Source organism: Octopus sinensis, unplaced genomic scaffold, assembly GCF_006345805.1.
Source record: "Octopus sinensis unplaced genomic scaffold, ASM634580v1 Contig15615, whole genome shotgun sequence".
Lineage (NCBI taxonomy): Eukaryota > Metazoa > Mollusca > Cephalopoda > Octopoda > Octopodidae > Octopus > Octopus sinensis.
This window is the reverse complement of record NW_021833826.1, coordinates 30463-51724: the sequence shown is the minus strand read 5'-3', so window position 1 is coordinate 51724 and position 21262 is coordinate 30463. Positions and strand designations below refer to the sequence as shown.

At 37.5% G+C, this 21262-nt stretch overlaps 1 protein-coding gene across 3 annotated transcripts in view; it reads right to left on the bottom strand.

The window, feature by feature from the left end:
* Positions 1-609: 609 nt before the first annotated feature.
* The window catches only part of LOC115230482 (zinc finger protein 271-like), a 34472-nt gene continuing 13819 nt past the window's right edge, over positions 610-21262 (bottom strand). Inside the window, exons 1-5 of one of the 3 annotated variants that reach the window (XM_036499671.1) lie at positions 2367-3544; positions 2015-2114; positions 1755-1846; positions 1601-1670; positions 610-1265 (exon numbers count right to left, since the gene is read on the bottom strand). In XM_036499671.1, coding sequence (XP_036355564.1) covers positions 832-1265; positions 1601-1670; positions 1755-1846; positions 2015-2114; positions 2367-2744 — 1074 coding nt within the window. In that variant the 5' untranslated portion in view covers positions 2745-3544 and the 3' untranslated portion in view covers positions 610-831. Of the gene's footprint in view, positions 1296-1600; positions 1688-1754; positions 1847-1966; positions 2115-2366; positions 3545-19515; positions 20400-21262 lie in introns of those variants that run through there. The other 2 variants (XM_036499670.1, XM_029800647.2) reach the window with 2 other exon arrangements.

Here is a 21262-nt window from a genome sequence, read left to right as displayed (position 1 = left end):
GGTATTATCTTGTAGCTTCAAGATTTGAAAGATGTAATTGTTTATTTTTAGAATGACATTGCAGGGTAGGTGTGAGATACTGGTTCTGGCCAGTTTGAGCATAAAATGAGTAGAATATTTGAGCCGGATATAGCTGGTTTAAACACTAAAGGGTTAAGCTATAGTGGAGACCGGGGCGAGTTGACACATATTCTCTGGAGAATATGCGAAACAACTTTCGGACAATTTAATGACATCATAGTAGTGCTGTTTGTATAATCTTCCCTCTCATTTGAATTCATCTCTGTTGTGAGTGTTTGTCTGCTACACACGGACAACATCGGGATTTTCCACTTAGTAAGTTATTTTCGACATTTTTGATAATTAGTTATTTTGGATATGGTTTAAGACTACATTATGTGTATTAAACATTAAGGACAAATCCGCATATAATTTATTAAGTACATATATGTCAGTGCAGACTGTGGGTAAATTGGTGACCTATCCACAACTATACATTGATGTTTAACTATTTAAACGAGGTAGGAGCATGAAGGTTAAAGGATGATGAAGATGATGATGAAAACACAACAAAGACCAAATCAATGTCACTTAAAACTTTTATTCCTTTATTCTCTCCTAACAAATTCCTCAAAAACTCCAGCACAATCCTCTTCAAAGATCAAAGTTCTCACTGTGTTGATATATTTAGATATATCCATGATACTGAAGTTGATATTAATGAAATTGAAGTTAAATACATCAAGCTTGAAGAGGGAGACACCTTGTCTGGTAGAAGACAAAAAAATCATAATTGTTGATATGTTGTAATAAATTTTTATATTGATATTTTTACGCTTGTGTATGAATACTCAAATGTCTACTTAAGTGACCTTTTTGAGGGAATGATTCACCACAGATGTCACAATGATATGGCTTCTCTCCCGTATGAACACGTTTGTGAATAGTCAACTGACTATTTCTAAAGTATGATTTACCACAGGTATCACAATGGTGTGGTTTCTCACCTGTATGTGTACGTTTGTGGTCAGTTAAAATAATACTTTGAGAGAATGATTTACCACAGATTTCACAATGGTATGGCTTCACTCCCGTATGCGTACGTTTGTGTCTAGTCACATCACCACTTCTAGAAAATGATTTACCACAGATATCACAATGATATGGTCTTTCCCCTGTATGTCTACGTTTGTGGCCTGTTAAAATACTACTTTGAGAGAATGATTTACCACAGATATCACAGTGATATGGCTTCTCTCCTGTATGTGTACGTTTGTGTCTGGTCAATTGACCACCTTCAGAGAACGATCTGCCACAAATATCACAATGATATGGCTTCTCGCCTGTATGTGTAAGTTTATGTTTAGTCAAATGAACATTCTGAGAGAATGATTTACCACAAATATCACAATGATATGGCTTCTCTCCTGTATGTGTATATTTGTGCTTGCTTAAATAACTACTACAAGAGAAAGATTTATCACAATATCGCACTGAAATGGTTTTTCTCCTGTATGCGTAAGTTTGTGATTAGTCAATTCACCACTTCTAGAAAATGATTTATCACAGATATCACAACGATATGGTCTTTCCCCTGTATGTCTACGTTTGTGGCCAGTTAAAATACTACTTTGAGAGAATGATTTACCACAGATATCACAGTGATATGGCTTCTCTCCGGTATGAACACGTTTGTGTGTGGTCAAGTGACCACCTTCAGAGAATGATTTGCCACAAATATCACAATGATACGCCTTCTCACCTGTATGTGTAAGTTTGTGTTTAGTCAAATGACTACCTTGAGAGAAAGATTTACCACAAATACCACAACGATATGGCTTCTCTCCTGTATGTGTAAGTTTGTGCATGCTTAAGTAACTACTACAAGAGAATGATTTACCACAGACATCACAGTGATATGGCTTCTCTCCCGTATGAATACGTCTGTGAGTAGTCAAATCACCACTCCTAGAGAATGATTTACCACAGATATCACAATGATATGGTCTTTCTCCTGTATGTCTACGTTTGTGGTCATTTAAATTACAATTTTGAGAGAATGATTTACTACAGATATCACAATGATATGGCTTTTTTCCTGTATGTGTAAGTTTGTGTCTACTCAAGTCCCCACTCGTAGAGAATGATTTACCACAAATTTCACAATAATACGCCTTCTCGCCTGTATGTATAAGTTTGTGTTTAGTCAAATGACCACTCTGAGAGAATGATTTACCACAAATATCACAATGATATGGCTTGTCTCCTGTATGTGTAACTTTGTGTTTAGTCAAGTTACCAGTTTGAGAGAATGATTTACCACAGATATCACAACGATAGGGCTTCTCCTCCGTATGTGTACGGATGTGCTTAGTTAAGTAAGTACTACGAGAGAATGATTTACCACAAATATCACAATTATATGACTTTTCTCCTCTATGTGTATAAAAGTGTTGTGTCAAGTTACTCCTTTGAGAGAATGATTTAGCACAGATATCACAATGATATGGCTTTTCTCCTGTATGAGTATATAAGTGTTGCGTCAAGTTACTCCTTTGAGAGAATGATTTACCACAGATATCACATGGATATGGTTTTTCCCCAGTATGTGAAGGTTCATCTATAGTCAAGACACCACTCTGACAGAATGATACACTGCAGGTAGTAGAGTGATATGGTTTCTCACCTGTATCAGGGTTGTTTGCTTCAGTTAAAGGATTCATTATGAGAGGATAATCTGTCATAAATATCACATTGATAGTGTTTATTTTATTTCTATGAGAATGTTTGTGTTCAGTTTTGTCACTATTTTTGGGGAATAATTTAATGCCGTTTCTTTCAGCTGAGATCTAAATCAAAAGGTGACAATTGTCTACACCTTTGTAAAGTTATCCAAGCTTAATTAACCTGTAAAACAATCATCTCCTCTATATTCCAGACAGCAAAGACTTCAAATTGTTGCTGTTAATTCCATCGTCCAGAAGAAATATTTCGCAATATTTTGTCATAGACTTTCTTTATATAAAAACGTAGATGTATTGATGAATGCTTCTGATAAATATATCGTCTTCCTTTAGTCAATAAAAGTTGATAAAACTATCAAAGGCACATCTGGATGAAGTAATTTCTTTTATGTCAACAGAATGTGATATTCTGAAATAAAAGAAAAGAGTCACTGAGATAAAGAGGATAGTTAAATGACATAGCAATTCAACATTGCCAATATTCATTTCTACTCTAGGCACAAGGCTAATAGTACCATACTAAACTACACCCAAGAATTGCAATGGTGTTCGGTGTCTTAAAAGCAGGTGGAAATCAGATTTTTGTAACTTTTTCACAATTGGCCACCCCATCTTTTTCAAATACGTGATGAACATAATTCGACGTGTAAATTATCCGCAACCTTCATTCAGTTGTACTTTTCTTTTCACATCAAATTCCGGCAATCTTACGGTTCTAGTATATTTTACGTCGACTGACCACGTGTTTATATATGATCGTCGATTTCCGACAAAAACTTTTATTTTTTTACATATGGGATTGGGGGGAAATGGGATCTTTGGGGTTAGGGTCCTAACCCTAACGATCCCATTACCCCCAACCCCATATGTAAAAAAATAAAAGTGTTTTAACGGAAATCGACGATCATATATAAACACGTGGTCAGTCGACGTAAAATATACTAGAACCGTAAGATTGCCCAAATTCCTATATAATCCTTATCCACAGAATATGAAAAGGTACTTTCTGAAAGTTATGAGGAAACACATTACCATTTAGATCGATAGTAATACTGAGAAACAATCGATAAATTAAAATAAAGTATCGGTTTCCGAACATTTCAGTGGTTGGAGTGTATTTGAGAATATTTCTCAAACTAAAACATGCAACTACGGAGAGGGCAGAAGGTAGCTTCCATAGCAGCCAAATCCTGCATAAATCAAGGATATCTCTCTCCCATAGCTAGAAAAAGCAGCCAAATCCCGCACAATTCATAGACATCTGTCTCCCATAGCTAGAAATAACAGCCAAATCTCGCACAATTCATAGTCATCTGTCTCCCATAGCTAGAAAAAGCAGCAAATCCCGCACAATTCATAGATATCTGTCTCCCATCGCTAGAAATAGCAGTCAAATCCCGCACAAATCAAAAACATTTTTCTTTCACAGCTGGAAATATCAACCAAATATCGTACAAATCATTGAATATCTCTTCCATAGTTAGAAACAGCAGCCAAATCCCGCACAAATCGAAAGCATTTTTCTTTCACATTTACAAATGTCAACCAAATATCGCACAAATCATTGAATCTCTTCCGTTGCTAGAAATAGCAGCCAAATCCCGCACAAATCAAGGACATCTCTCATTCGTAAAACACAGAAAAGACACAAAGAATTGTGGCGCCAAAAGATGTCTCTTCCATAGCTAGAAATAGCAGCCAAATCTAATACAATTCATAGTCATCGCTCTTCCATAGTTAGAAATAGCAGCCAAATCCCGCACAAATCAAGGACATCTCTCTCCCATAGCTAGATATAGCAGCCAAATCCCGCACAAATCAAGGACATCTCTCATTCATAAAACACAGAAAAGACACAAAGAATTCAGGCGCCAAAAACCGAAAGTCTCCAGAATTAAAAAACGTTGAATTTTTTCATTGTTTAATACTTACGCAAATGTTTCATAAAGGACTGTGTTGTTTATATATGTGTGTATATGTCAGTTGAGAAATGCATTATAAGTACGTATTTTAAGTATTATAAACGTATTATTATTATCAGCTGATTAAAAGAAATTCATTCAAAGGACCTTTGACACGGAAGTCAACATCAAGTAGGAACCACGTCCAATGCGCATGCGTCTCATGAAATAAGACATCAAAGACTAATTATCTCCCTTTACCTAACCATATATTCTTCTCAATTTTAGGCACAAGCACCGGATCTTTTCCGTTTGACCGGCAGTTTTCCAAATGGTGTCATATGAAATTGTCACCCATAATTATGACCCTAGTATCGATTGCATTTCAATCTGTTTTAGGGTTAGGGGTGGGGGGAAAGGGTATCTTTTTTTCTTCAGGAATGTAAATAAACCCAATCTGTTTCTTAAACGAGGGACATTCATACGGCACAGAATGTTTTCACCTCAATAGATGCCATTGATTGGTTGAAATTGCAGAAATTGAAGACAAAAAACCAACAAATAGCTTACAAACTACAGAATTTTCTCAATAAAGCCAAGAGAAAAAGATGTTTTATGAACACATTCTACCAGTATACGAAGTTTAAAAGTGTTTAGTTACGTGGAAATTATTTTAAAAAACTGCCGGTCAAACCGAAAAGATCCCCAAAAGGTATCCAAGCATTGTTCTTTAGATGAGAGAGAAGTGTGAAGGAAGGACAATGATTGGACAGGAGAGAAAATGACGTCAGAAACGGATCGGAAGTGCAACGGCCTGACGTCACATCAGGAAGATATAAGTCAAAGATGTCTTATTTCTTTCGGTGTCTGCGACGGGGTCCAGTTCGTGCGCTGGAAACGGTCGTAGATTAGAGTATGTGAGTGTATATATTCTATATTACCTTGAAGGTAAAATCGTTGACGGAATGGGACAAAGAAGACACCGGAACGAAACGGACCAGTCATAGAAAATTGAAGTACTACAACCCTATAAAGGGATATAACTTGCCTTAATTAATTAATTAAGGTGCTTAATTACCGATCACTGACTCGTTGTTTGTATCTGAATACGGTAAGTTGACAAAGATTTTCTTTAAGGCTATAATGATGATGATAATACCAATAATGATAAGGTACTACTAGCGAACAGTGGTCCCGGTGCGCGCACTCGTACATCCGCGCTAGCTAGTCGTAAGTAGTCGATCCTACAATTTTTTAAACCAAGTAAATACATTATTTTTGTAAACAAACTAAGATTAGGGTTAAAAAGTCGTTGCATGATTCACTACATATGACTAGGTAGAACGGATACGCGAGTGCGCGCACCGGGACCACTGTTCGCTAGTAGTACGGCACACCTCACCAAGATAACCCTTACTTGTCAAAAAAAAGTTACGAAATGGGAAATATATCCAGAATACACAAAGTATGGATGAAATTAGACAGATTAATCTATTTTTTAAATATTTTATACTGAAAAATAAAATACGGAGAACGGGCACTCGCGAATGTAAGAGTACTATTTAAGAAGAGGGGTCTCGGCGCGCGTAGTCGCGCATCCGCGCTAGCTAGTCGTGACCAGTCGATCCTTACTTTGTATTTTTGTTTTATTTACTTTGTTTAAAAAAATTGGCGTAACTTCGGTACAGGTACCGGAAGGGTTAATATAGGGCGTAACAAATATCAGAAAATCAAAAAAAAAATGTGTGTAATAGGTGTAAAACAACTTCCTATGAACGAATATGAAAAAAAAAATTCGCGCACGCGAAAGGGGGGTGGGGGAGAGGCCTCGGAAAATTCACATCGGGAAGTTCCGAAAGCGTCTGAGGGGCTGACCCGGGCACCAAAACAAAAAAAAAACAGTGTAATATGTGTAAAACAACTTGCTCTAAACGAATATGAAAAAAAAATGCGCTCTCGAGAAAGAGGGGTGGGGGAGAGTCCTCGGAATATTTATATCGGGAATTTCCGAAAGCGTCTGAACCGGGCACAAAAACAAAAACAGCGTAATAGGTGTAAAACAACTTGCTCTAAACGACTATCATGAAAAAAATGCGCGCTCGCGAAAGGGGGGTGGGGGAGAGGCTTCGGAAATTTCCCATCTTCAGTCCACGGCCTTTAAACTAAGAAAAAATAGTGTAATTGGTGTAAAACTACTTGTTCTAAACGAGTATCAAGAACACACACTCACACATGAATCATAAACTCCGTATTTCGCAAAAAAATAAAATAAAGAGAAGAAATTCTGGAAAAAGTGAAGAAATGTTGGATCTCCACCATGTGAATCAAAATACGTGTCAGAAACATCTTGAAATACTACAGAAATTATGTTACGAAAATGATAATGTATACATACCTCTTTGAGTGGTCCATCGATAATGATGATAAAGAAATGAGTTGGATTTGAACTCAGAATATTGACTAACACAACTACATACTACAAGACTCAAAATATTCAGCCAAGTCACCACCCTTTAACTAGCAATAATAATAACATCAATAACATAACAGCCAAAAGATTTATTTGTTCTGAAAATAACAATCATAGTAAATAAATATGTTCTTTAATATTCACATTCATGTGCACAGTTAAACACACTTACATACAAACAGTCACGCATGCATAATACAGAACGGAACACATAAATGAAGGTTGCATTACTTAGTATATATTACATGTAGAGAATTTTGATTAATAAGTCAAATATGCAAATTATAAAGATAAATAGTTGCTTTACTAAACAGTGTTGTAAAGGTGAAAAAATAAATTTGGGAAAAAAATACACGCCAAAACTAATTAATAAAGGATAATTAGGGAAGGATTGACACAAAATAATAATTTTTCTGTCTCTTTTTTTCTGATAAATGCATCTTAATAAGTGAGAAGAATTGCATATATCTGAACTATTTCAAAGAAAAGCATAAATTTAATGTTTAAAATAGCTTTAACCAAGGAATGAGATCCAACATTTCTTCACTTTTTCCAGAATTTCTTCTCTTTATTTTTTTTTTTTGCGAAATACGGAGTTTATGATTCATGTGTGAGTGTGTGTTCTTGATACTCGTTTAGAACAAGTAGTTTTACACCAATTACACTATTTTTTCTTAGTTTAAAGGCCGTGGACTGAAGATGTGAAATTTCCAAAGCCTCTCCCCCACCCCCCTTTCGCGAGCACGCATTTTTTTCATGATAGTCGTTTAGAGCAAGTTGTTTTACACCTATTACGCTGTTTTTGTTTTTGTTTTTGTGCCCGGTTCAGACGCTTTCGGAAATTCCCGATATAAATATTCCGAGGCCTCTCCCCCACCCCTCTTTCGCGAGAGCGCATTTTTTTGTGTCATATTCGTTTAGAGCAAGTTGTTTTACACATATTACACTATTTTTTTTTTGTTTTGGTGCCCGGGTCAGCTCCTCAGACGCTTTCGGAACTTCCCGATGTGAATTTTCCGAGGCCTCTCCCCCACCCCCCTTTCGCGTGCGCGAATTTTTTTTTTTCATATTCGTTCATAGGCAGTTGTTTTACACCTATTACACACATTTTTTTTTTGATTTTCTGATATTTGTTACGCCCTATATTAACCACCGGAAGTACCAGATACATTTAAAAAAAGTGTTGTTTTTTTTATATATAAGGGGGGGGTCATGGTTAAGGTTTGTGTTAGGGGTGGGAGAAAAGGGTTTCTGTTATCTCCAGAAATGTAAACAAAGCCACTTCCAGAACCTATACCGAAGGATCGCCGCTTGTCAGTGAGTGTCACCATCATGCAAGCGATGTCCTTTCTTTGCAATATTCCGTGTAAATATGTTTGAACTTGGTGGAATATCATTTTACTTGGGAAGAGGTCAGGATTGGCAACAGGAAGGGCATCCAGCTGTAGAATGCTCCTGCGCCTATTCTGTATATAGATTTCCCTGCATTTCTCAAATTATTTATAATAATCATGAAATTATTGTATACAGTGCTCAGATGCACCACAACTTGTCAGAAAGTGCATATAAAGCATATGCAGTAATGTACAAATGTCTGGGAAGTGAACAGTGTATGAGTCAGATACATGTTAGCCTGTGTGTATGGAGGGGAGAAAATCAGGTGTAGTGTTGGCGAATCTCAGGAAGCATGGAAGTTTTGAAGGATGCAGTGCTCCGACAACTAACAACTGATGCCGGCAGTTTGTTCCATGCTTCAGCAACTCTTAGCATGAAAAAATGTTTCCGAAAGTCATGGGAGCTGTGCTGTTTTCTGACTTTGTAAACATATCCACGGGTGTTAGACAGATGGAGTTTGAAAAGGTGCTCAGAGTTATTGTTTGTAAAATGGTTGATAATTTTATGGGTGTCTACTTTTGTTTTTTGTTGTTGTTTAAATACCACACAGCCACTCCTAATTCAAAATAATGAATAGGCGTAGGAGTGGCTGTGTAGTAAGTAGCTTGCTTACCAACCACTTGGTACCAAATTCAATCCCACTGCGTGGCACCTTGGGCAAGTGTGTTCTACTATAGCCTTGGGTCGACCAATGCCTTGTGAGTGGATTTGGTAGACGGAAACTGAAAGAAGCCTGTCGTATATATGTATATATATGTGTGTGTATGTTTGTGTGTCTGTGTTTGTCTCTCTGGCATTGCTTGACAACCGATGCTGGTGTGTTTACGTCCCCGTAACTTAGCGGTTGGGCAAAAGAGACTGATAAATAAGTACTAGGCTTATAAAGAATAAGTCCTGGATTCGATTTGCTTGACTAAAGGCGGTGCTCCAGCATGGCTGCAGTCACATGACTGAAACAAGTAAAAGTGTAAAAAGTGTAGAATGTTGTAAAAGTTTCAGTACCCGAATAAACTCCAATTCGTGTAAGCATAGACATTAAATGGATGACAGTGTTGATGTTGTAAGATTTGCAATGTTGAATTACTATGCCATTTAATGATTCTCTTTATCTCACTGCTTCTTTTTTTATTTCAGAATATCACATCATGTTGACGTTAAAGAAATTTCTTCATTCAGATGTGCCTCTGGTATTTTTATCAGCTTCCATTAACGAAAGGAAGATGATATATTTATAAGGAGCATCAATACATCAAACTCAACATATAAATGAAATCTGTGTAAAACAACAGCAAAATACTTCTTCTGGGCGATGGAATTAACAGCAACAATTTGAAGTCTTTGCTGTCTGGAATATAGAGGAGATGATTGCTTTACAGGTTAATTAAGCTTTGATAACTTTACAAAGGCATAGACAATTGTCACCTCTTGATTTAGATATTAAGCAAAATCTCAGATGAAAGAAGCATAGCATTAAATTATTCTCTGAAAATAACAACACAAATATATTCATAGAAATGAATTTCTTTCCTATTTCAGGATATCATTCCATGTTGATTTAAAAGAAACTTCTTCATTCAGATGTGTGTCTGATATTTTTATTGATGTTCATCAATTAAAGGAAGACCATATATTTATAAGGCACATTCATCAATACATCAACATCTTTACATAAATAAAATCTTCGACGAACGATGGGGAAATATTTCTTCTGGACAATGGAATTAACAGCAACATTTTTTTTGTCTTTACCATATGGAATGTAGAGATGATGAACCTACAGGTTAAGTTTGAGTAACTTTACAAAAGCATTTACCAATTTATATCTTCTGTTTTAGATATTAAGTAAGGTCACCAATGAAAGTAACATAACATTCAATTATTCTCTGATGCATTTGAACACAAACATTCATAGAAATGAAACAGATACTTTCATTGTGATATGTTTAACGAAATTATTCTTTCATAATGAATAATTCAACTAAAGCAAAAATCTCTGATAAAAGAGAGAAGCCATATCACTGTGATATTTGTGGTAAGTCATTCTCTAAAAGTGGTAATTTAAGTAGGCACAGACGTGTTCATACTGGAGAAAAACCATATCAGTGTGATATCTGTAGTAAATCATTTTCTGAAAATAGCACTTTAACTCGTCACAAATTTATTCATACTGGGGAAAAGCCGCATCAGTGTGATATCTGTGGTAAATCATTTTCTCGAAGTACTGACTTACCTAAACACAAACGTACTCATACAGGAGAGAAACCATATCAGTGTGATATCTGTGGTAAATCATTCTCTACCAGTGGTGACTTACCTACACACAAACGTACACATACAGGAGAAAAGCCACATCATTGTAATATTTGTGGTAAATCATTTTCTAGAAGTAACATTTTAATTGATCACAAACGTATTCATACGGGTGAGAAACCATATCATTGTGATATCTGTGGTAAATCATTCACTAGAAATAGTCATTTGACTAGTCATATACGTATTCATACTGGGGAAAAACCATATCAGTGTGATATCTGTGGTAAATCATTTTCCCATAATTCTACTTTAAATGGGCACAGACGTATTCATACAGGAGAGAAGCCATATCATTGTGATATCTGTGGTGAATCATTCTCTGAAAATAGCCATTTAACCAGACACCTACATATTCATACAGGAGAGAAGCCATATCATTGTGATATCTGTGGTAAATCATTTTCCCAGCATTCTACATTAAGTGGGCACAAACGTATTCATACAGGTGAGAAGCCATATCATTGTGATATCTGTGGTGAATCATTCTCTGATAATAGCCCTTTAACCAGACACTTACGTATTCATACAGGAGAGAAACCATATCATTGTAATATCTGTGGTAAATCATTCTCAAGAAGTAGTCATTTGTCTGGTCACAAACGTATTCATACTGGGGAAAAACCATATCAGTGTGATATCTGTGGTAAGTCATTTTCTGATAATAGCAATTTAATCAGTCACAAACGTAGTCATACAGGAGAGAAACCATATCAGTGTGATATCTGTGGTAAATCATTCTCCCACAGTAGTGATTTGCCTAAACACAAACGTATTCATACAGGTGAAAAACCATATCATTGTGATATTTGCGGTGAGTCATTCTCTCAAAAACGCCACTTAAGTACACATCTGAGTATTCATACACACGTGTAACCGTACCAATATCAAAATTTATTACAACCCGGCAGGACAAGTGAGACCATAAACCATGGTCTCTACCTGGGATGTAGCCAGTCCACTTATGCATACCTTTCCTTCTAGAGACACAAAACTCTACATGTGAAGACCTGTTGAGGCAAGTGAGAATCAGAATGAAAATCGAAATCGATCAACATCAATGGAAATTGTAGCTTTGATACCAGTGCTGGTGGCACGTAAAAAGCACCATCCCATCATGGCCGTTTGCCAGTCTCGCCTGGCCCCCGTGCCGGTGGCACGTAAAAAGCACCCGCTACACTCACGGAGTGGTTGGCGTTAGGAAGGGCATTGCCACATCAGACTGGGCCTGGTGCAGTCTTCTGGCTTTCCAGACCCCAGTTGAACCATCCAACCCATGCTAGCATGGAAAGCGGATGCTAAATGATGATGAGGACAACAATTATGAATATTTTGTCTGCTAAAAGACAGGGTATATTCCTCTTCAAGCTTGACATTATCAAATACAGTTTCTTGGATGTCAACATGAAATTCATGAATCACAACTTCAATATCATTTATATATCTAAATATATCAACACAGAGATGACTTTGACTTCTGAAGAGGATTGTGCTGGACTTTTGAGGAATTTGTTATGAGAGAATAAAGGAATGGGAATAAGGAATAAAAGTTTTAATTGACATTGATTTTGTCTTTGTTGTGTTTTGATCATCATCATCATCTCCATCATCCTTTACCATCCAGGCATGGATGGGAAAGTGTGACAGGTGCTGGCAAGCCAGAGTGCTTCTCTATGTTCCAGTCAGACCTGGATTGTGTAGTTCTATATTTGAGAGATTAGGAATTATGTACATTATGAGAGTAACCCACTATGGGATATCATTTATCCAATATACTGCCAGTAAAGTACCCAGAAAGGCTAATACATAAATGTTCAGAATTGCAATGCAATTAATTCATGTATTATATGGGCAAAGGTAAAATGTTTTACCTCAAATTCATAATACAAAATAAGAAAATGAAGGAGTAGATTTCTATAAATCATCAACTTCCAGATAATACCAGTTCATACAATTTATTAACTAATTATTTAGGAACATCCAAATCAAACAGAATAAAACAGTACACATCAATGAGTAATATAATACCATAAGAACATATATTTTATATTTTTATATTTATATTTCTTCATATGTATTGTTCTTATGGTATTATCTTACTCATTGATGTGTACTGTTTTATTCTGTTTGATCTGGATGTTCCTAAATAATTAATTAATAAATTATATGAATTGGTATTATCTGGAAGTTGATGATTGAAATGAATCTGTTCCTCCATTTTCTTATTTTGTAATTTGATATAAATATATATATATATATATATATATATATATGTGTGTGTGTGGACAGGATGTCAGTCTGATAGCTAGAATAAGTGTATACAAGTCTCGTATTTTGAGTGTGTTTATGTCTGGGGCAGAAGCAGGGACTCACTTCGATAGGGAAATAGAAAATCTCCAAACCTTTCAAATGTGGTGTATGCACCACAGCATATGCAACCAAATGGCAAAATAAGACATCGAATGTAAAAATCTTAGAAAAATGTGATATGTCCAGTATTCAAAGCATGTTGATGAGGATTCAGTGAAGATGGGTAGGACATGTTTTTCAAATGAAATGTGAATGCTTTCCAAAAATTCAGCAGGATGAACTATTAGCGCTAAACTATTAAGCACAATCCATGCATAATTAAGCCAGCAGCACCCAGTCGAACAAACACTTCCGTGCATGCGTAATACAATAATGGTGATGTTCTTAACTGTTATATGGGAATGTAAATAGGTTTGCAAATTGTTTTTTTTACTTGTTATTCTATGTTCTGAATGCTTTTATTTTAATAAATGTTGCTTACTGCAAGTTATGGATGATTCTTTTATGACTTCATTGCTTTCAGGCTTAGCTTAACGTATTTTCACTCCCAACATCACAAAATGCATCAAATAAACATTGCCGGACAGCAGAGACTCGAACATTGCTTAGAAAATGTTTTTCATTTTTAACCTCGTAAATAGTACGCACTAGGGATTTTGACCTTTAAATTTTGGGGAAAAAAGTGTGGATTATACTCGAGAATTTACGGTATTCATATAATGTTTTAAGCTTTCCTTCAGTTAACCTTGTATGTTAACACATTACCTCCAATGATAAAAGTTATGACTTATTACAAACGTCTCGTGAACTTCTATTTTCTTGTTGTTACGAACAAGATGGTGACCCCTCTTTCTTTCATACTGATGAAATTATAGTGTGTCATTAAGTCAGTGCTCCACAATGATAGTCGCTCCGCTATAAAATGGATAAGGATCTTTTCGGTTTGTGCCAACATATGTATAGATGTAAATATGTTGCATGTCACCCACATCTGCTGCTACAGGGGAGATACAGGTCTACTCAGCCAGAGGGAAAAGCAAGAGAAAATAAGATACATGACATCGTGTTTTTCCACTTCCGGTCCTTCACTTCCTTACATTCTGGTCACTATCATTCCTCCACACTTCACCCTGATCTAATAATAATAATGAAATTATTGTATACAGTGCTCAGGTGCACCACAACTTGTCAAAAGTGCGTATAAAGCATATGCAGAAATGTACAAATGTCTGGGAAGCGAACAGTGTTTGAGTCAGATACATGCTTGCGTGTGTATGGAGGGGAGAAAGTCAGGTGTAGTGTTGGCGAATCTCAGGAAGCATGGAAGTTTTGAAGGATGCAGTGCTCCGACAACTAACAACTGATGCTGGCGTTTTGTTCTATACTTCAGCAACTCTTAGCGTGAAAATATGTTTCCGAAAGTCATGGGAACTGTGCTGTTTTCTGACTTTGTAAACATGTTCACAGGTGTTAGACAGGTGGAGTTTGAAAAGGTGCTCAGAATTATTGTTAATAAGATGGTTAATAATTTTATGGGCGTCCGCCAAGTCAGCTGCCAGACGTCGGAGTTTCAATGTGTCCGTGCCCAGGGAAGTAAGGCATTTAGAATATGGCAAATGCCTGATGGAGGGTATTGTATACAGTGTCAGGTGCACCACACCTTGTCAAAAGTGCGTATAAAGCATATGCAGTAATGTATAAATGTCTGGAAAGCTAACAGTGTATGAGTCAGATACATGCATGTGTGTGTATGGAGGGGAGAAAGTCAGGTGTAGTGTTGGCGAATCTCAGGAAGCATGGAAGTTTTGAAGGATGCAGTGCTCCGACAACTAACAACTGATGCTGGCGTTTTGTTCTATACTTCAGCAACTCTTAGCGTGAAAATATGTTTCCGAAAGTCATGGGAACTGTGCTGTTTTCTGACTTTGTAAACATGTTCACAGGTGTTAGACAGGTGGAGTTTGAAAAGGTGCTCAGAATTATTGTTAATAAGATGGTTAATAATTTTATGGGCGTCCGCCAAGTCAGCTGCCAGACGTCGGAGTTTCAATGTGTCCGTGCCCAGGGAAGTAAGGCATTTAGAATATGGCAAATGCCTGATGGAGGGTATTGTATACAGTGTCAGGTGCACCACACCTTGTCAAAAGTGCGTATAAAGCATATGCAGTAATGTATAAATGTCTGGAAAGCTAACAGTGTATGAGTCAGATACATGCATGTGTGTGTATGGAGGGGAGAAAATCAGGTGTAGTGTTGGCAAATCTCAGAAAGCATGGAAGTTTTGAAGGATGCAGTGCTCGACAACTAACAACTGATGCCGGCGTTTTGTTCTATACTTCAGCAACTCCTAGCGTGAAAAAATGTTTCTGAAAGTCATGGGAGATATGCTTTTTTTCTGACTTTGTAAACATGTTCACAGGTGTTAGACAGGTGGAGTTTGAAAAAGTGTTCAGAGTTAATGTTAATAAGATGGTTAATAATTTTATGGGTGTCTGCCAAGTCAGCTGCCAGACGTCGGAGTTTCAATGTATCCTTGCCCAGGGAAGTAAGGCGTTCAGAATATGGTAAATGCCTTATGGAGGGTATTCTAAAATGTTTCTAAAAGTCATGGGAGCTGTGCTGTTTTCTGACTTTATAAACATGTCCACGGGTGTTAGACGGATGGAGTTTGAAAAGGTGCTCAGAGTTATTTTTAGTGGTTAAAAATTTTATGAGTGTCTGCCAAATATCGGAGTTTCAATGTATCCTTGCCCAGGTAAGTAAGGCGTTCAGAATATGGCAAATGCCTGATGGAGGGTATTCTCTTGGTTGCACGTCGCTGAAAGGCTTCCAGGCGATTAACGATGACTGCCCCTCTATTGTTTAATAACCATCCATTCAGTTGTGGTAAGGATGCTTCCATTGAAATATACACAGTGTCATTCCCCCCCCCCTTTGTTATCATTAAAGCTCATTACACTTTGAATATCCCACATGTGATGTGGCATTCTATCCACTGAGACGTTATCTGGAGTACTCATCATGACCCAGCATGTTGTGGATCTTGAGACCCCTTCAGTCACGACACAGACCATGGGATTGCACCTAGAAAGATTGTTTATGGAAGACCAGCAATCACCCATGCATGCTAGTGTTATCCAAGTGGTAAGCCAAAGGGGCTGATACAACTTGGCAACTGTGATGTCGCAACTCATTTCTGCAGCAACGTGAAATAAAGTGTCTTGCTCAAGAACACAACACGCAGCCCGGTCCGGGATTTGAACTCACAACCTCATGATCGTAAGCTCGACGCTCTAACCACTGGGCCTGCACCTTAAGCTATATGTAAAATTTAAAAAAGCGGCAAGCTGGCAGACACGTTAGTGCGCCGGGCGAAACGCTTACCAGTATTTCGTCTGTTGTTACGTTCTGAGTTCAAATTCCGCCGAGGTCAACTTTGCCTTTCATCCCTTCGGGGTCGACAAATAAAGTACCAGTTTCGCACTGGGGTCGATGTAATCGACATAATCCTTTTGTCCTTGTTTGTTCCCTCTATGTTTAGCCCCTTGTGGGCAAGAAAGAAATATATACGTAAAATTAACCAGGAAGAAAAGTGTTACTCTTTTACTTGTTTCAGTCATTTGACCGCGGCCGTGCTGGAGCACCGCCTTTAATCGAGGAACTCGACCCCAGGACTTATTCTTTTTGTAAGCCCAGTACTTATTCTATCGGTCTCCTTTTGCCAAACCGATAAGTAACAGGGACACAAACACACCAGCATCGGTTCTCAAGCAATGCTAGGGTGACAAACACAGACACACACACGCATACATACATATATACGACGGGCTTCTTTCAGTTTCCATCTACTAAATCCACTCACAAGGCTTTGGTCAGCCCAGGGCTATAGTAGAAGACACTTGCCCAGGTGCCACCCAGTGTGACTGAACCCAAATCATGTGTTTGGTAAACAAGCTACTTACCACACAGCCACTCCTGCACCTGTTGTTTATCCCGCTCTCATCAACTGCACACGTTTGGGGTGAACACAAATGGCCATCTGAATTCTCAGCCCTCCCTTGTGACTAATCGGAATTCCTTTCTTTGCTCAGTGAAATTCCTGTCTATAAGTCGTCTGTCACCACAGATATTGCACTGATATGGCTTCTCTCCTGTATGTGTACATATGTGACATCATCATCATTTAACGTCCATTTTCCATGCTGGCATGGGTTGGACGGTTCAACTGGGGACTGGGAAGCCAGAAGGCTGTGCCAGGCCCAACCTGATCTGTCAGTGATTCTACAGCTGGATGCCCTTCCTAACGCCAACCACTCCATGATTGTAGTGGGGGCTCTTTATGTGCCACCGGCACGGAGGCCAGTCGGGGCGGTGCTGGCAACGGCCACGATAAGATGGTGATTTTTATGTGCCACCGGCACGAGGCCAGTCGGGGCAGCAGTGGCAACGGCCACCATATCCCAGGCGAGGCTGTCAACGGCCACGATCGGTTCGGTGCATTTTACATGCCACCGGCAAGGAAGCCGGTCAAAGCGGTGCTGGCATCGGCCACGTTCGGATGGTGCTTTTTACATTCCACTGGCACAGGGATCACAGTTGCAGTTTCCATTGATTTTGATGTTGGTGTACTTGACTCAATATGTCTCCTCAAGCACAGGGTCGAAATGATGTTTCTTCACTTGCCACCTGCACAGGAGTCAGTCCAGCGGTCCTGGCAATTGCTGGAATCCAAGTCCAGAAATGGATTTTGCCATGAAGTTGCAATGGGGACGTCGATTGTGCAAAGGATTGAGCGAATGTGTCTGTTGGTTGGAGGATATAGGCCTGCTACTGTTCATTTTCATCAACTCAAATTCTTCACATGGCATCGTGACACATTTTACGCCATACAGATGGATCTAGGCAATGGCTTTCCCAAGACATCACATCTAGCTGCTCTTCCTAACACCAACCACTCCGTGAGTGTAGCGGGTGCCTTTTATGTGCCAGAGGAGTCTGGCAGCGACCACGCTTGAATGGTGCTCTTTACGTGCCACCGGCACGGGGACCAGACGAGTTCCTCTGCCACTTGTTGGCCTTACAGAAGAATTTTTGGAATGCGATCATTTCGTCTTTGGAAAACATCTCTTGCACCCATCTGCACTGAATTCTCATCCGTACGCCTTGGATACTGGACATATCACATTTTACTAAAATTTTTACATTTAATGTCTTATCTTGCCATTTTGTTGCATATGTTGTGCTCCAGACACCACATGCGAAAAAATTTCAGTCTTTCTATTTCTTCGTAGAAGGGAGTCCATGCTTCTGCCTCATATGAAAAAAATACTCAAAATACAAGATTTCTATTATTTTAGTTGTCAGACTGATATCATGTTCACACAAATACATATATCAAATTAAATACACAACTGAAAGCGCTACTACTTGTTTGATACTGTTATGATTCTTGAACAGGAATATTTATAAAATGCGCCATGTATCTTAACCCTTTCATTACCATATTTCTGTTGAGATGCTCTGTGTTTCTCTCAATTAATTTTAAATATAACAAAGAATTTAGTAAAATAACTTCATTATCATTAAGCTAGTGTTAGGAACATAAATTGTGACTAAGGTTTGGTGGAAGATTTTAATTCAAAATTTATGATAACAAGACATTTGTGCTATAGAGCCAGAACTGGTTTTGGCTGGGTTGGTATTGAAAGGGTTAAGGGCATAGAGCCAAAGAAACCAAGCCCAATCTGACAGGAACATGGAGTAGCACTCTGGCTTGCCAGCTCATGTCACACTTTCCCATCAAAGCCTGCATAGAAGACGGATGCTAAAAATGGATGTTAGAGGATGATGATGAAAACACAACAAAGACAAAATCAATGTCACTTAAAACTTTTATTCCTCATTCCCATTCCTTTATTCTCTCATAACAAATTCCTCAAAAATCCAGCACTATCCTCTTCAGAAATCAAGGTCATCTCTGTGTTGATATATTTAGATATATAAATGATATTGAAGTTGTGATTCATGAATTTCATGTTGACATCCAAGAAACTGAAGTTGATAATGTCAAGCTTGAAAAGGAATAAACCCTGTCTTTTAGCAGACAAAATATTCATAATTGTTGTCATGTTCTAATAAATTTTGATATTGATACAGTTACACTTGTGTATGAATACGCCAATGTGTACTTAAATAGCCTTTTTGAAAGAATGATTTACCACAGACATCACAATGATATGGCTTTTCTCCTATATGAATAAGTGTGTGAATAGATAAAATGTAGGTTTTTACCCAGTATGAATATGTTTGTGATTAGTCAAATGATTATTCGTAGAGAATGATTTATCACAGATATCACAATTATATGGTTTTTATCCAGTATGGATACGTTTATGTTTAGTCAAGTCACTATTCCTAGAGAATGGTTTATCACAGATATCACAATGATATGGTTTTTCTCCAGTATGAATACGTTTATGTTTAGTCAAGTCACTATTCCTACAGAATGATTTATCACAGATATCACAATGATATGGTTTTTCTCCAGTATGAATATATTTGTGACGAGTCAAATGACTATTGGTAGAGAATGATTTATCACAGATATCACAATGATATGGCCTCTCTCCTGTATGAATACGTCTGTGTATTGTTAAGTTACTATTTATAAAGAAAGATTTACCACAGATGTTACAATGATATGGCTTCTCACCTGTATGAACACGTTTGTGATAAGTTAAAGAGTTATTTTGAGAAAATGATTCACCACAGATATCACAATGATATGGTTTTTCTCCCGTATGTGTACGCTGGTGTCTAAACAAGTCACTACTTCGAGAGAATGATTTACCACAGATATTGCAATGATATGGCTTCTCATCTGTATGAGTACGCCTGTGCATAGTCACGTGGCCACTTTCAGAAAATGATTCACCACAGATATCACAATGATATGGTTTTTCTCCTGTATGTGTACGTACGTGCCTAGTCAAAGAACTACTTTGAGAGAATGATTTACCACAGACATCACAATGATGTGGTTTCTCTCCTGTATCAATGCATTTGTGTTTGGTCAAGACTCTTTCTTCAGTGAATAATTTACCACAGATATCACAGTGATATGGCCTCTCACCTGAATCAGGTTTGTTTGGTTTTCTTAAATCATTCATTATAAGATAAAAACTTCTCATACGTATCCCAACGATAATGATTTTTTCATTTCTATGAATGTATTTGTGTTCAGTTGTGTCAGTATTTTCAGAGAATAATTTAACACTATGTTCTTGCTTAACATCTAAAATGGCAGATGTAAACAGTTAAAACTTTTGTAAATTTATCCAAGCAATCACCTTTTTTACATTCCAAACAGTGAAGGCAACAAAAAAGTTGCTCTTAATTCCATCGTAGAAGAAATATTTTCTTATCGTTTGTCATTGATGCGTTGATGAATGTGCCTTATGAATATATGGTCTTCCTTTAATTGATGAAAGTCAATCAAAATATCAGAGGTACATCTGAATGAAGAGATTTCTTTAACGTCAACATGATGTGATATTCTGAAGTAGAAAAAAAGAAGCATGAGATAAAGAGAATCGTTAAACGACATAGTAATTCAACATTGCAAATCTTACATCAACATTGTCATCCATTTAATGTCTATGTTTTCAGGGGTCAGATTCCATTGAGGCTTTGAAACTTTCACAACATTCTGTACATAGATGAAGCGTTTCTACATTTCTCTAAATTCTAACCTGTTTTCCTCCATTACCTTTTTTCTTTGGCATGAAACCACCTCAATTCTGGGAAGAGGGTATTTTCAAGTTAAAGGAAAGATGGAGACGCATTGTGCAACAAAACGGTTCATATTTGGTTGATTAAAAATGTATTGGCAAGTATTTATTGACCTTTTTCTTTCCTTCAAAAATCGGCACGAACTTTCCGGACAACCCAATACATATGCAATAATACGTTATACTAGCAGAATCGTTCACATGCCGAACAAAATGCATAACAGCATTTCGTCCGTCTTCACTCTAAAAGTTCAAATCCCATCCAGGTAGAATTTGGCTTTCATCCTTTCGAGGTAAAAACAAACAAGAAACATTAGCGCACATTGTTCCATGGAAGCGACG